This window comes from Carcharhinus amblyrhynchos, chromosome 3 (assembly GCF_965287045.1).
Source record: "Carcharhinus amblyrhynchos chromosome 3, sCarAmb.v2.hapA, whole genome shotgun sequence".
In the NCBI taxonomy this organism is placed as follows: Eukaryota; Metazoa; Chordata; class Chondrichthyes; order Carcharhiniformes; family Carcharhinidae; genus Carcharhinus; species Carcharhinus amblyrhynchos.
This window is the reverse complement of record NC_137326.1, coordinates 109,220,263-109,233,064: the sequence shown is the minus strand read 5'-3', so window position 1 is coordinate 109,233,064 and position 12,802 is coordinate 109,220,263. Positions and strand designations below refer to the sequence as shown.

Here is a 12,802-nt window from a genome sequence, read left to right as displayed (position 1 = left end):
ACTTTATCTGGGACAGTCTTGTTGCTGTACACAATTCAGACATTTGGACCATTGCAAAAAAGGGCAACCAAACTGATTCTTAGCTTGAAGCATCTGAGTTACAAGGAGAGACAGAAAAGCCTGGGATTGTTTATTCTGAAAAAGAGAATAGTGAGGGGAGATATTGCTGTCAATTAAGGGAATAGATGAATTGAACCAAAGGACTTGCTTTGGCATTTCTGCAAATTGAAGTACACAGACTTTCATTTAAAAAAAAAACACAGGTTGTTTAGATTTAATCAGTTTGCAATGAGATTGATAAGTAGAATGGACTACTAAGAGTTAGAGAGGATAGATAATGTGAAACAATTCAAGATGAGCATTGAATAGATATTTGGCGCTGAGAAGTATTAGTTCTTTGGATTGGGTAGATGTACTGTGGAATTTTTCTGGTCCTGTATCATCATCTGTTTGATTTATAGAGACCATTGCTTGAGTATAAAGGAAGAAAAATCATGTATATTAAATATCTCGATTGCTTTCAGGTGAAATTGCAGAGAAACGACTCGGTCCAAAAACTAAGCACAGTCACGAGTCAGTCAAAAGTAATCAACCTTTTGACAGAAGAAAAAAATCTGAATCATTGGAAGGAACTGAGAAAATGAATTTTAAATCTGTGATCAATAAAGGTATGATTTAAAAAGAAAATCTCATTTGTATGGATGTTTTGTTGTTTCTCCCTCAAGCCAAAAATATATTTACTGAAGATCTATAATTGAATTTAACCTTCAGTAACTTTTTTGTTTTTGTGGTGAGACTGAGCAATTAAAGCTGTCAAGCTGGACACCCAAATCCTCCAGATTCTTAAACTCTTGCCATTAAGTTGTCCCTTAAGCATTAGAAAATAATCAGAGGGAAGATTGACGGGACTGTATTTTGACTCAATCTGATTATATTGCCATAAAATGCAGATTTGCAGTAGTAGAGTTTTAAAGTTGAATACAAGCATGTAAAGACTAGGTAAATTTTCTGCATTAGGATTTTGCTGTCTGGGATGCCAGTGTTTTGTTCTCAGTTTGCAGCTAGGTATGCCACTATTTAAGTTATGGACATTCTACATAAATTATCTAAGAATCACAGAATTAGTACAGTGCAGAAGGGGGCCATTCAGTCCATTGAGCCTGCACTGCAACAAGGTCCTACCCCTGGAACTCCATGTATTTATTTATCTTGCTAATCCCCTGACACTAAGGGGCAATTTAGCATGGCCAATCAACCTAACCTGCACTTACGGAACAGCATTATGCAGTAATGTTTATTGTGGCCAAAGTCTCATACATGGCATAAACACTTCTGCTATTATAAAGTATTGAATCCATTAGCTTGCCAAAAACCATGCGGTTGAAGACTTGTAGCATTTATTGTACAAGAAATACTGAAAAACTGCCTTTTTGTCTGGAGACAGCTTTGAATATATAGTTGATACCTTCAGTTTAAAGGCATTAGTTTGCTGCACATATACCACTCAAAAATACTTTCCATGTGTAAGTCTGAAAAACAGTTCTACAAATTAACCAGTTGCATTTATATAGCACCATTAATAAAAAATGTACCAAGATACTTCACAACTAATTTTACTGATGACCTGCCTTCTATTCTTTGTAGTGGAAAATCTAGCTATACAATCAACTCCTAATGATAAACGGAATCGGAGAAAGTCTGGCCGAGGGAGGAAGAAGATATTTGAAAACTATTTGTCAAGCAGTGATGTTTCAACTGGCTTAAAGAGGGGAGAACTTATACAGGTAACTAAGTTTGTATGCTACTCTTATCACTTAATTGAAGAACCCGGAGGTAAAAATTAAAATGCTATGACTTCCTGTTGTATCTCAAAAATAAAACCATTAACCCTAAAATTGGCCGATTAGTGGATAGTGTAGAGGGTCGCTATAATTTTCAAAACAATAGTGGAATCGGCAATAAAGTGCCAGATGGATTTTAACATAGAGAAGTGTGAAATAATGCATTTAGGGCGGTCAAACAATTATAGAAACGCACAATAAATAGGGACGATACTAAGAGGGATGGATGAAGTGAGAGATCTTGACGTACAAGTATACAGGTCCCTAAATTCAAGTAGACAAAGTTGTAAAGTCGGCATATGAAATGCTCTCCATCAGCAGAGGCATAGAGTATAAAAGTAAGGATATAATGTTGGAATTATATAAAACACTGGTGAGGCCACAACTGGAATATTGTGTGCAGTTATTACATACCATATTACAGTGTACCATATTACAGGATGGACGTAATTACTCTGGAGAGAGTGCAGAGGAGGTTTAAAAGAATGTTGCCAAGACTAGAGAAGTGTAGCTATGAGAAGAGATCGGACAGGTTGGGATTATTTCCCTTGGAATAAAGAAGGCTGAGGGGTGACTTGACAGCAGTGTACAAAATTATGAGGAGAAGAGATGGAGGATAATATTGTTTCCCTTGGCGGAGATTTCTAGAACCGGGGACATAGATTCAAAATAAGTGGTAGTAGGTATGGAGGGGATATGGGGAAGAATTTTTTTGTGTAGAGGGTGGTGGGTGTCTGGAATTTGCTGCCTGAGTTGGTGGTAGATGCAAAATCCCTAAACACTTTTTATCTGCGCCTTAAGTGCTGCAAGCTACAGGATTGTGGGCTGGGTGCGGGAAGGTGGGATTAGAAAGGGCACAAAGTTGTCTTTGGGCTGGCATGGACGAGATGGGCCGAATGGCCTACTTCTGTGCAGTAACTTTTCTGTGGTTCTAATTAGATGCTCTGATGGCATAAGCCAGTTGATGTTTGTAAGTGGCACATCAAAACTTTAAATCAAAATATTTTAGCCACAATAGTTAAGAACATAACCTAAACATATTGTGCGTTTATGAAACAATTGGAGGAACAATAGCATTATTTGATTGCAATTTACTTGTACAATTAAATTTTAAATCGAAAAATATAAGAAAGGCAAGAAAATATGATACACATAATGACGACAGCAATTTTGGTAAAACTAACTGAGAGCATAAAAGGTGGATTGTCTATCTTCCTTTCTCAAGGACTTTACGTTGTTTCTTCTTGTTGCAAGGCTCCATGTCTGCTGTTGGTAAAGCTGCTGATTTTCTGGGTGCTGTCAGATACACTGAAAACTCTCTGAGCCCTGAAAGAATTTTTTAAAAAATTGCGCCAAATTTTAAATTAAACAGTAGTTATGTATCGTATGTGGAATTACCATTATTGGTTGTTTTTGCTTGTCATTAAATTTGATCAAATTAGTCTTGAGCTGAAACTGACTTTAGGTACAGAACAGAAAGTATAAGCCAAAATTTATTTAGCGCCAAACAACATAAGAAATTGGAATTGAGGCAGACCATGTGGTTCCTTGAACTGCCGTTCAATATGATCATGGTTGATCATCAGCCTTGACTCCATTTCAGCTCTCTAATCCTCATATCCCTCGAAAGACCCAAAATCTGCCTACCTATAAAAGGTGAAGGGGGAAAAGTCTGTGTGGAACCGGAAGAAATGGCAGAGGTGCTTAATGAGTACTTTGCCTCGGTATTCACGGTGGAAAATGATCTGGGAGGTTGTACTGCAGGTTTGTGGCGGACTGAAAAGATTGAGTATGTGGACGTTATGAAAGAGGATGTGTTGGAACTTTTAAATTCTATCAAGATAGATAAGTCGCCGGGACCGGATGGGATGTACCCCAGGTTACTGTGGGAGGTGAGGGAAGAGATTGCAGAGTCCCCGGCGATGATCTTTGTGTCGTTGATGGAGATGGGAGAGATTCCGGAGGATTGGAGGATTGCAGATGTGGTTCCTATTTTCAAGAAAGGGAACAAGGATAGCCCGCGAAATTACCGACCAGTGAGTCTGACCTCAGTGGTTGGTAAGTTGATGGAGAGGATACTGAGGGACAGGATTTATGAACATTTAGAGAAGTTTGGTATGATCAGAAATAGTTAGCATGGTTTTGTCAAGGGCAGGTCGTGCCTTACAAGCCTAGTTGAGTTCTTTGAAAATGTGACTGAACACATTGACGAAGGAAGAGCGGCGGCGGATGTGGTTTACATGGACTTCAGCAAGGCATTTGGTAATGTCTCCCATGCAAGACTTCTTGAAAAGGTGCGAGGGCATGGGATGCAAGGGGCTGTTGCCTTGTGGATCCAGAACCGGCCTGCTTGCAGAAGGCAGAGAGTGGTTGTGGATGGGTCTTTTTCTGCATGGAGGTCGGTCACCAGTGGAGTGCCCCAGGGATCTGTTGTAGGACCCTTGCTATTTGTCATTTTCATAAATGACCTGGATGAGGAAGTGGAGGGATGGGTTAGTAAGTTTGCCAACAACACGAAGGTTGGTGGTGTTGTGGATAGTCTGGAGGGATGTCAGAATTTGCAGTGAGACATAGGAAGGGTGCAAGACTGGGCGGAGAAGTGGCAGATGGACTTCAATGTGGATAAATGTGTGGTGGTCCATTTTGGCAGGTCCAGTGGGATGAAGGAGTACAATATCAAGGGTAGGACTCTTAGCAGTGTTGAGGAGCAGAAGGACCTTGGGGTCCAGGTCCATGGGAATCTTAAATCAGCCTCACAGGTGGAAGATGTGGTCAAGAAGGCGTATGGTGTGCTAGCCTTCATTAATCGAGGGATTGAGTTTAGGAGTTGGGAGGTAATGCTGCAACTTTATAAGACCCTTGTCAGACCCCACTTGGGAGTACTGTGTGCAGTTCTGGTCGCCACACTACAAGAAGGATGTGGAAGCTATTGAGAGGGTGCAGAGGAGATGTACAAGGATGTTGCCTGGATTGGGAGGCATGCCTTATGAAGATAGGTTGAGGGAGCTAGGTCTCCTCTCCCTGGAGAGACGAAGATTGAGAGGTGACCTGATAGAAGTTTATAAAATGTTGAGAGATATAGATAGGGTGGATTCTCGGAGGCTATTTCCCAGGGCTGAAATGGTTGCTATGAGAGGACACAGGTTTAAGGTGCTAGGGAGCAGGTACAGAGGAGATGTCAGGGGTAAGATTTTCACTCGGAGGGTGGTGAGTGAATGGAATCGGCTGCCGTCGGTGGTGGTAGAGCCGAGCTCGCTGGGGTCTTTTAAGAGACTTCTGGATGAGTACATGGGATTTAGTGGGATTGAGAGTTATAGATAGGCCTGGTTGGTATGGATATGATCGGTGCAATTTGTGGGCCGAAGGGCTGTTTGTGCTGTAGTGTTCTATGTTCTAAGCCTTGAATATAATAAAAAATGGAACTTCTACTAACCTCTGGAGTAGAGAATTCCAAAGGATCACAACCCTCTAAGTGAATTACCATTAAATTTAGTGTCCGTTCCTGCTTATCTTTACCAAGTCACTACACTGCTCTGTTGCCATGACTTTTGGATTTCTAGATTTCTCTTCACCTGAGCCACCCTCCTTCCTTCACATGCCAACTAGTTATCTAACTGGTTTAAGAGGGTGTGGTACCAAGTCGGTTACATTACTTGTCTAGTAATCCAGAGGCTTGGAATAATGATCTGGAGACATGAATTCAGACCCACTATGGCAGCTAGGGAACTTAAATTCAGTTAATTAAATAGCTGTCAAATAAATAGCTGCTCTCAAAAATGGTGACTCTGAAACTACTGATTGTCCTAAAAAAAAATCCAAATGGTTCACAAATGACCTCCAGGAAAGAAAATATGCCATCCATACATCTGCTTGGATCTCTGCGACTCCAGACCCAAAGCAATGTGGTTTGCACCAGAATGCAAAAGAAAATAGACTCGATGGGCCACCTGGCATTAACCCAGACACGGGACAGGACAAAAGTGTACAGCCCAATCAACTGTGCAAAGTTCTCCTCATTAGCATCTGAGGACTTGTGCCAAAATTAGGAGAGCTGTCCCACTAACTAGTTGAGCAACATCCATAGTCATATTCTCAGAATTATACCTTTCAACCAAAAAACCCAGAGAGCACCACCCAGGAAGTTGCAGAACAGAGTTATATCGTCTGGAGGGGATGACTTTGGGAATTCTCAACATTGACTGTGGATCCCTTGAAGTTTCATGAAATTGGGTCAAACATGAGTAACAATATCTGCTAATTATTACCTGCTATCCCCCACGTCAGTACTTTTGTAAGTTGAACACCACTTTGAAGAAGCACTGCGGTTTGCAAGGATATAAAATGCATGGGGGACTTCAAAATGTATCACCAAGAACTGCCTGAGCGCCACCATTGACTGATTTGGCAAATTCCTGATGAACAGAGCTGCCAGACTGGATCTGTGGCTGGGTGATGACAGAACCAACATAAATGGAGTTCATTGTCCATCGTGTTTTGTGACACCACTAATGTGCTAAATGGAATAAATTCAAAAGAGATTTAGCAGCTTAAAAAGCTGAGCATTCATGAAGCTTTGTAAGCCATGACCAGCAAGAAAATTGCTTTCCACTACAATTTGTAACCTCATGGCCCAGCAATAACCCTCACATTGTCATTCCTATCAAGCCAAGGAATGAGCCTTGATTCAATGAGGATTACAAATGCAGGAGCAGCAGCAGGCCATTCTAAAAGTGAGATGCCAGTCTGGTGAAACTACATACTACAGGACTAAATACATGATAAATAGTGGAAGCAGCTTGCTCTAGGTGTAATTATATGATCCCAAAGCCAACATAATAGAGCAAAGCTCTGCAGTCCTGCTGCAAACAGTCATGGATGGTGATAGACAATAATTAGTGGGAGGAGGAGCCTCTATGATTTCCCATCTGTATTGATGGTGGAACCCACCATGTCGGTGCGAAACATAAGGCTGAAGCATTTCCAACTGTCTTCAGTCTCACCCTGAGATCCCCATTGTTACAGCATCCAGTCCTTAACTATTTCAGTTCTCTGCAATCAAGACACGGCTTTCGACACAAGTGCAATTGACACCACCCTGCAACAGCCTACCTGCCACCATGGCAGCACAACCTCAGCCTGCCAAGAGGTTGAAAAAGCCATCTGTCAGCTGAAAAACAACAAGGGCTCTGGGGCAGTTGGAATCACAGTAAAAAGTCTGACAACACCAGGTTTTAGTCCAACCAATTTATCTATCTGTAATCCCTGTGACTTGCCTGGGTTTGCAAAACCTCACTCACTGTGCTGTCTGGAGACAATACACATCTCTTTAACCTGTGATCAGTGCTCTTTCCACACACATTGTCAGCCACTTTAGGACTTGAACAGCAGGTTAGGTGTAAAGATTCGCATTCTAATCGGTAATCTCTAAACTGTCTGTGCTTTATGTGCTCTGTCCGAGGCCAGAACTCTCCATTCACCTGACGAAGAGGGAGTCCCCTCGAAAGCTTGTGAGTTTACTATCAAATAAATTGGTTGGACTAAAACCTGGTGTTGTCAGACTTTTTACTGTGTTTACCCCAGTCCAACGCTGGCACATCCTCATCATGACTACAGTTGGAATCCCCACTGATGTATTAAAAAACAGTGGAGAGGCGCTCTTGACAAAATTCACAACTCCATTACCCTTGCCTGGAAGGAAGAGAGCATGCCAGGAGATCTCAGAGATGCCTTAATTGTGATCACCTTCAAGAAAGGAGATGGGTCTGACTGCAGAGGGAGTTTCCTACTCTCTGCCACAGGAAAAATTATTGTGGAAATCTTCCTCAACTGCTTCCTCCTTGTGGCTGAAGAACTACTCCTTGGGTGTCAGTGAAGCTTCCACCCATCAAGAGGTATAGTGAACATAGACACGAGAAGCAGGAGTAGGCCGTTCAGCCCTTCGAGCCTGCTCTACCATTCATTTGATCATAGTTGATCCTCAAATTCAATACCCTGATTTCTTTCACCCCTCCCGCTCCCCCCCCCCCCCCCCCCACTCCCACATCCCTCGATCCCTTTAGCCCCAAGAACTATATCCAATTTCTTCTTCAAATTATACAACGTTTTGGCCTTAACTACGTTCTATGGTAGTGAATTGCACACATTATTGCTCTTGTATAAGCTTCTATGAAATCCCCAATCACTCTTCTAAACTTCAGTGAATATAACCGTAACTGACTTAGTCTCTCCTCAAATGACAGATCTGCCATCCCAGGAATCAGCCTGGTAAACCTCGCTGTACTTTCTAGAGCAAAGACATCTGTCCTCAGATAAGGACACCAAAGCTGCACACAATACTCCGGGTATGGCCTTACCAATGCCCTATACAATTGCAACAACCTGTACTCAAATCCTCTCGCTATGAAGGCCATTATACCGCCTTCTTTACCGCCTGCAGTACTTGCATGCCTACTTTCAGCGACTGATGCATGAGGATACCAAGGTCTTGCTGAGTATCCACCTCCCTCAGTTTACACCTATTCAAGTAACAATCTATCTTCCTATTATTGCTACCAAAATGGATAACCTCCCATCTGTCCACATTGTACTGCATTACCATGCATATGTTCACACACGCAGCCTGTCCAAATAATGCTGAAGCAAGTCTGCATCCTCTTCACAGCTCACCCTCTCACTGAGTTTTGCATCATCTGCAAATTTGGAAATAATACATGTAGTTCCCTCTTCCAGATCATTCATATATAATGTGAACATTTGGGGTCCTAGCACAGATCCCTGTGGAAACCCACCAGTTACTGACTGACAATCAGGAAAAGACACATGCTTGTCAACTCTTTGCTTCCTACCTGCTAACCAGCTTTCTATTCATATCAAGACATTACCTGCATGACCTTCAGAGTGCAACAAATCCAGGAAAAGCACAGGGAACAGCATTAACCTCTATACGTGGCCTTCTTCAATCTTGCAAAGGCCTTCGACTCTGTCAGTCATGAGACTGTTGAACATCGTCCTCAAACTTGGCTGCCTACGGAAATTCATCACCATTCTCCGCCTGCTCCACGATGACATGCAAGCCATGATTCTCACCCGGAAACACCATAGATCCCAAGGCAAGTGTAAACTTGGGTCAAACAGTTATTGCACCAACACTCTTCTCCATCTTCCTTGCAGCAACACTCCACCCCATCATCGGGGAGCTTTGAAGTTCCCCGTTGGAGCTAATCTGGACATGGAGGAAACTGTTTAACCTCTGACACCTCCCGGCCAGAACCAAGACTACCCCAATCTGTGTCATTGTAGTACACAGATGATGCCTGTGTGTGTGCACACTCAGAGGCAGAGCTATTGTCATGCATCATCATATGCATTCACTGAGGCATATGAGAGAATGGACCTCAGATTAAACATCCAGAAGGCAAACATTCTCTACTAACCAATTTTTTCCACACATAACTGCACTCCTCCCTCTTTACTGACCATCAAGATCCCTGGTGAGTCCCTGGACAATGTGGTTCATTTCCCATACCTCAGGAGCCTCCTCATGGCATGAGCAGACATTAACGATTAAATCCAACTTTGACTTCAATGTGCCAATGCAGTCTTTGGACACTTGAGGAACAGTGTTCAAATCCACACGAACCTTGTGGTTTACACAGCAGCTGTGGTCCCCACCCTTCTGTATGCATTAGAAACATGGACAATATACAGCAGATACCTCAAATCCCTGGAGCAGTATCACCAACATTGCCTCTGCAAAATCCTGCAAACCCACTGGCAAGATAGGTGTGTCAGGCCAATATCCCCAGTATCAAGGCACTGGTCACATTCCACCAACTGCGATGAGTGGACCGCATTTTCCACCTACCCGACATAAAACTCCTGAAACAAGATTCTACTCTGAGCTTTGCAATGGCAAACGGTCACTCAGAGGGCAGAGGAAAGGCTACACGGACACTCTGAAAGCTTCTCTAAATAAATGCAATATCCCTATCGACACATGGGAACTACTTGGCTTTGAATGTACAAACTGGAGAAGAAGCTCCTCAAAGGCACCAATCACCTTGAGCACCACTGGGTGGAACACACGGAGGCCAAATATAAACAGTGGAAAGTGAGCACATATTCCAGAGTGTCCCACCCACACAACTGATCAAATACCACCTGCCATTCCTATGGCAAAATTTACAGCTCCAAGATTGGACTATTCAGCTACCCCGGTACCCACCTCCCTGGACTGGGAGCAAGTTATCCCTGATTCGGAGGGACTGCCAAAAAAGAAAATCTAAGAACTACTCATGACAGTCAACGGTGGACTTTTCTCATTAGAATATTAGCTGGTGATACAAAGTTAGATGTAAAAGTAAGCTGTGAAGAGGACACAAAGATTGAAAGGGGACTTAGGCAGGCTAAGTGAGTGGACAGAAGCTTTCTGAAGTTGTAGGAGAGACGCAGGGAGATGTTTTGCAGTGAAGAAACACTGAAAGTTATCTTTACATTCTGAGAGTGATCTTAGAATAGTGAGCAGTTTTGCAAATTTAGCATGGCCACTTCACCTAACCTGCACATTTTTGAGACTGGGAGAGGGAACTTGAACATCCAGAGGAAACCCACGCAGACATGAGGAGAACGTGCAAACTCCACACGTAGTTACCCGAGGCTGGATTCCAACCTGGGTCTCTGGAGTTGGGATGCAGCAGTGCTATCCACCATGCAACCCCTTGTTTCCTGGGACAGATTTGGTTTTGAAAGAGGATGTGAGTGGTGAGGGCTACACTTTGTGTGGTTGATATGATGGGAATAAGGAAGGATGAATCAGTGTAGCAGTGTTTACATGAAGGAGAGGTTAAGGAATAATAGAAATGATGTTGCTGCTGAGCTGCCCAGATGTTTTTTCCAGAAAGCTTCAAAGAAGGTATTGTGCACGTGCAGCTTCCAAGATAAATTCTGTGCATGCGCAGCTTTGAAAACAAATTAAAGTGACCATGCACTGAATTAAAAAAAAAAGTGCAGAACAAGAGCAATGGTTACTGAGCTTAGAGGAGAAAGAGACAGTTGAATTGAGATGAAGGTTGAAATCACTGTGACTGGAGCTTTTTGATACCAGTGCGAAAGGGAAGAATAGAGAGGATATCTTGGTGAAAAACTTGCAGCTAGTGCTGGTATTAAAAGAAAGATAAGAAGGGTGAAACAAGATGAGGTGGTCAAAGGAAGGAGCATGAGGTTGGGGGACAGACCAAGATGACATTTGATGTGGACGAAATTATGACTGCTTTGCTTTGGATGGAACAGTGAGACTTCAGTAAGGAGGTAAGTATCATAACATTAGCTAAAACTGCATCAAAGTCAAAATGTCAATTTAATTGTTTATAGTGATGTAGTGCACAATAAGTGAGCAGAGAATTTGGGGGCAGTTATGGAGAAGGAAGGTGATTTTTGATTGACCAGCAAAGTCCATGTGGTCAGCAAAGGGAAGAGTGAGCAAGATAGGAAGAAGGGTGATACAATTACCTGCCAACAGGCAAATGTCACATGGGTGAGGTGAAAAAGAGGTTAGTGCCTAGATGTTTTCACTTCAGTTGCCAAGATCCTATGCGCTGAAATTCCTTCCTTTCCACCTTGGCCTCTCTAACACCCGTTTCTCCTTTAAGAGGCTCCTTTAGTCAGGCTTTTGTTCATTTACTCTAAAATCATCTTATGTAGCCTCGTGTTAGCTTTTGTTGGGTAATGCTTCTATAAAAACGCTTTGAGATGTTTTACAACATCAGATTTGTTATTAAAATGCAAGCTATTGTTTTGGTGTAAATTTGACAGGAATGGCTATTTGAGTTTTATTTTGACTAAAATATGATCCTTTTTTATCATCAATTCAAATGGTAGGAAGGACTATTACTTACGTGGCGAAAAACTGCAGCAGGCGACGGTGCAGAGGGACCTCGGGGTCCTTGTGCATGAGTCGCAAAAACCCAGCTTGCAGGTGCAGCAGGTGGTCAGGAAGGCGAATGGGATGCTGGCCTTCATAGCGAGGGGGATTGAATATAAAAGTAGGGAGGTCTTGCTGCAGCTGTATAGGGCATTGGTGAGGCCGCAGCTGGAGTACTGTGTGCAGTTTTGGGCGCCGCACCTGCGCAAGGATATTTTGGCCCTGGAGGGAGTGCAGAGGAGGTTTACTAGGCTGATACCAGAGTTGAGGGGATTGAGCTATGAGGAGAGGCTGAATAAACTAGGCTTGTACTCGTTAGAGTTTAGAAGAATGAGGGGAGATCTCATTGAGACGTATAAGATGATGAATGGGATGGATAGGATAGAGGTGGAGAGACTCTTCCCGCTCAAAAAAGACAGTAGGACTAGGGGGCACAGCCTCAAGATAAAGGGGAGGCGGTTTAGAACGGAGTTGAGGAGGAACTTCTTCACTCAAAGGGTGGTGAATCTCTGGAATTCTCTGCCCGTTGAAGTGGTGGAGGCTGCCTCGCTAAATATTTTTAAGAAGCGGGTTGATGGGTTCTTGATAAGAGAGGGGATTAAGGGTTATGGGGAGAGGGCGGGAAAGTGGAACTGAGCCACAACAGATCAGCCATGATCTTATTGAATGGCGGGGCAGGCTCGAAGGGCTAGATGGCCTACTCCTGCTCCTATTTCTTATGTTCTTATGTTCTTAAATGTAAATTTGGGTGGGTCTAGGCTGAATGCAAAACAGCATGCAAAGGGAACAATTAGAGTGGAGTGTCGGAGCGGAGTGATAACTCTTAAAGTCTACTTATGAAAAATCAAGCATGGAAGGGCACAGATTCAAGCTAATTAACAAAAGAAACAATGGCGAAAATGAGAAGAAACCATTTCACTCAGTGAGTGGTTAGGGTCTGGAAGGCATCAACACTTTATTAAGATCTTAAAACATGGAAAATTTACCGAACGGTCAATAGTGTATTTGTCTGTGCATGTTTATTATAGTTGGTATTATAACA

The 12,802-nt window shown here is 42.8% G+C and overlaps 1 protein-coding gene across 6 annotated transcripts in view; it reads left to right on the top strand.

Moving 5' to 3' along the window:
- The window catches only part of dis3l2 (DIS3 like 3'-5' exoribonuclease 2), a 260,531-nt gene that overhangs the window by 36,096 nt on the left and 211,633 nt on the right, over nt 1–12,802 (top strand). For all 6 annotated transcript variants that reach the window (XM_080185679.1, XM_080185682.1, XM_080185678.1 and 3 more), the window contains 2 exons: nt 525–668; nt 1,645–1,784. In XM_080185679.1, coding sequence (XP_080041805.1) covers nt 525–668; nt 1,645–1,784 — 284 coding nt within the window. The remainder of the gene's footprint in view (nt 1–524; nt 669–1,644; nt 1,785–12,802) is intronic.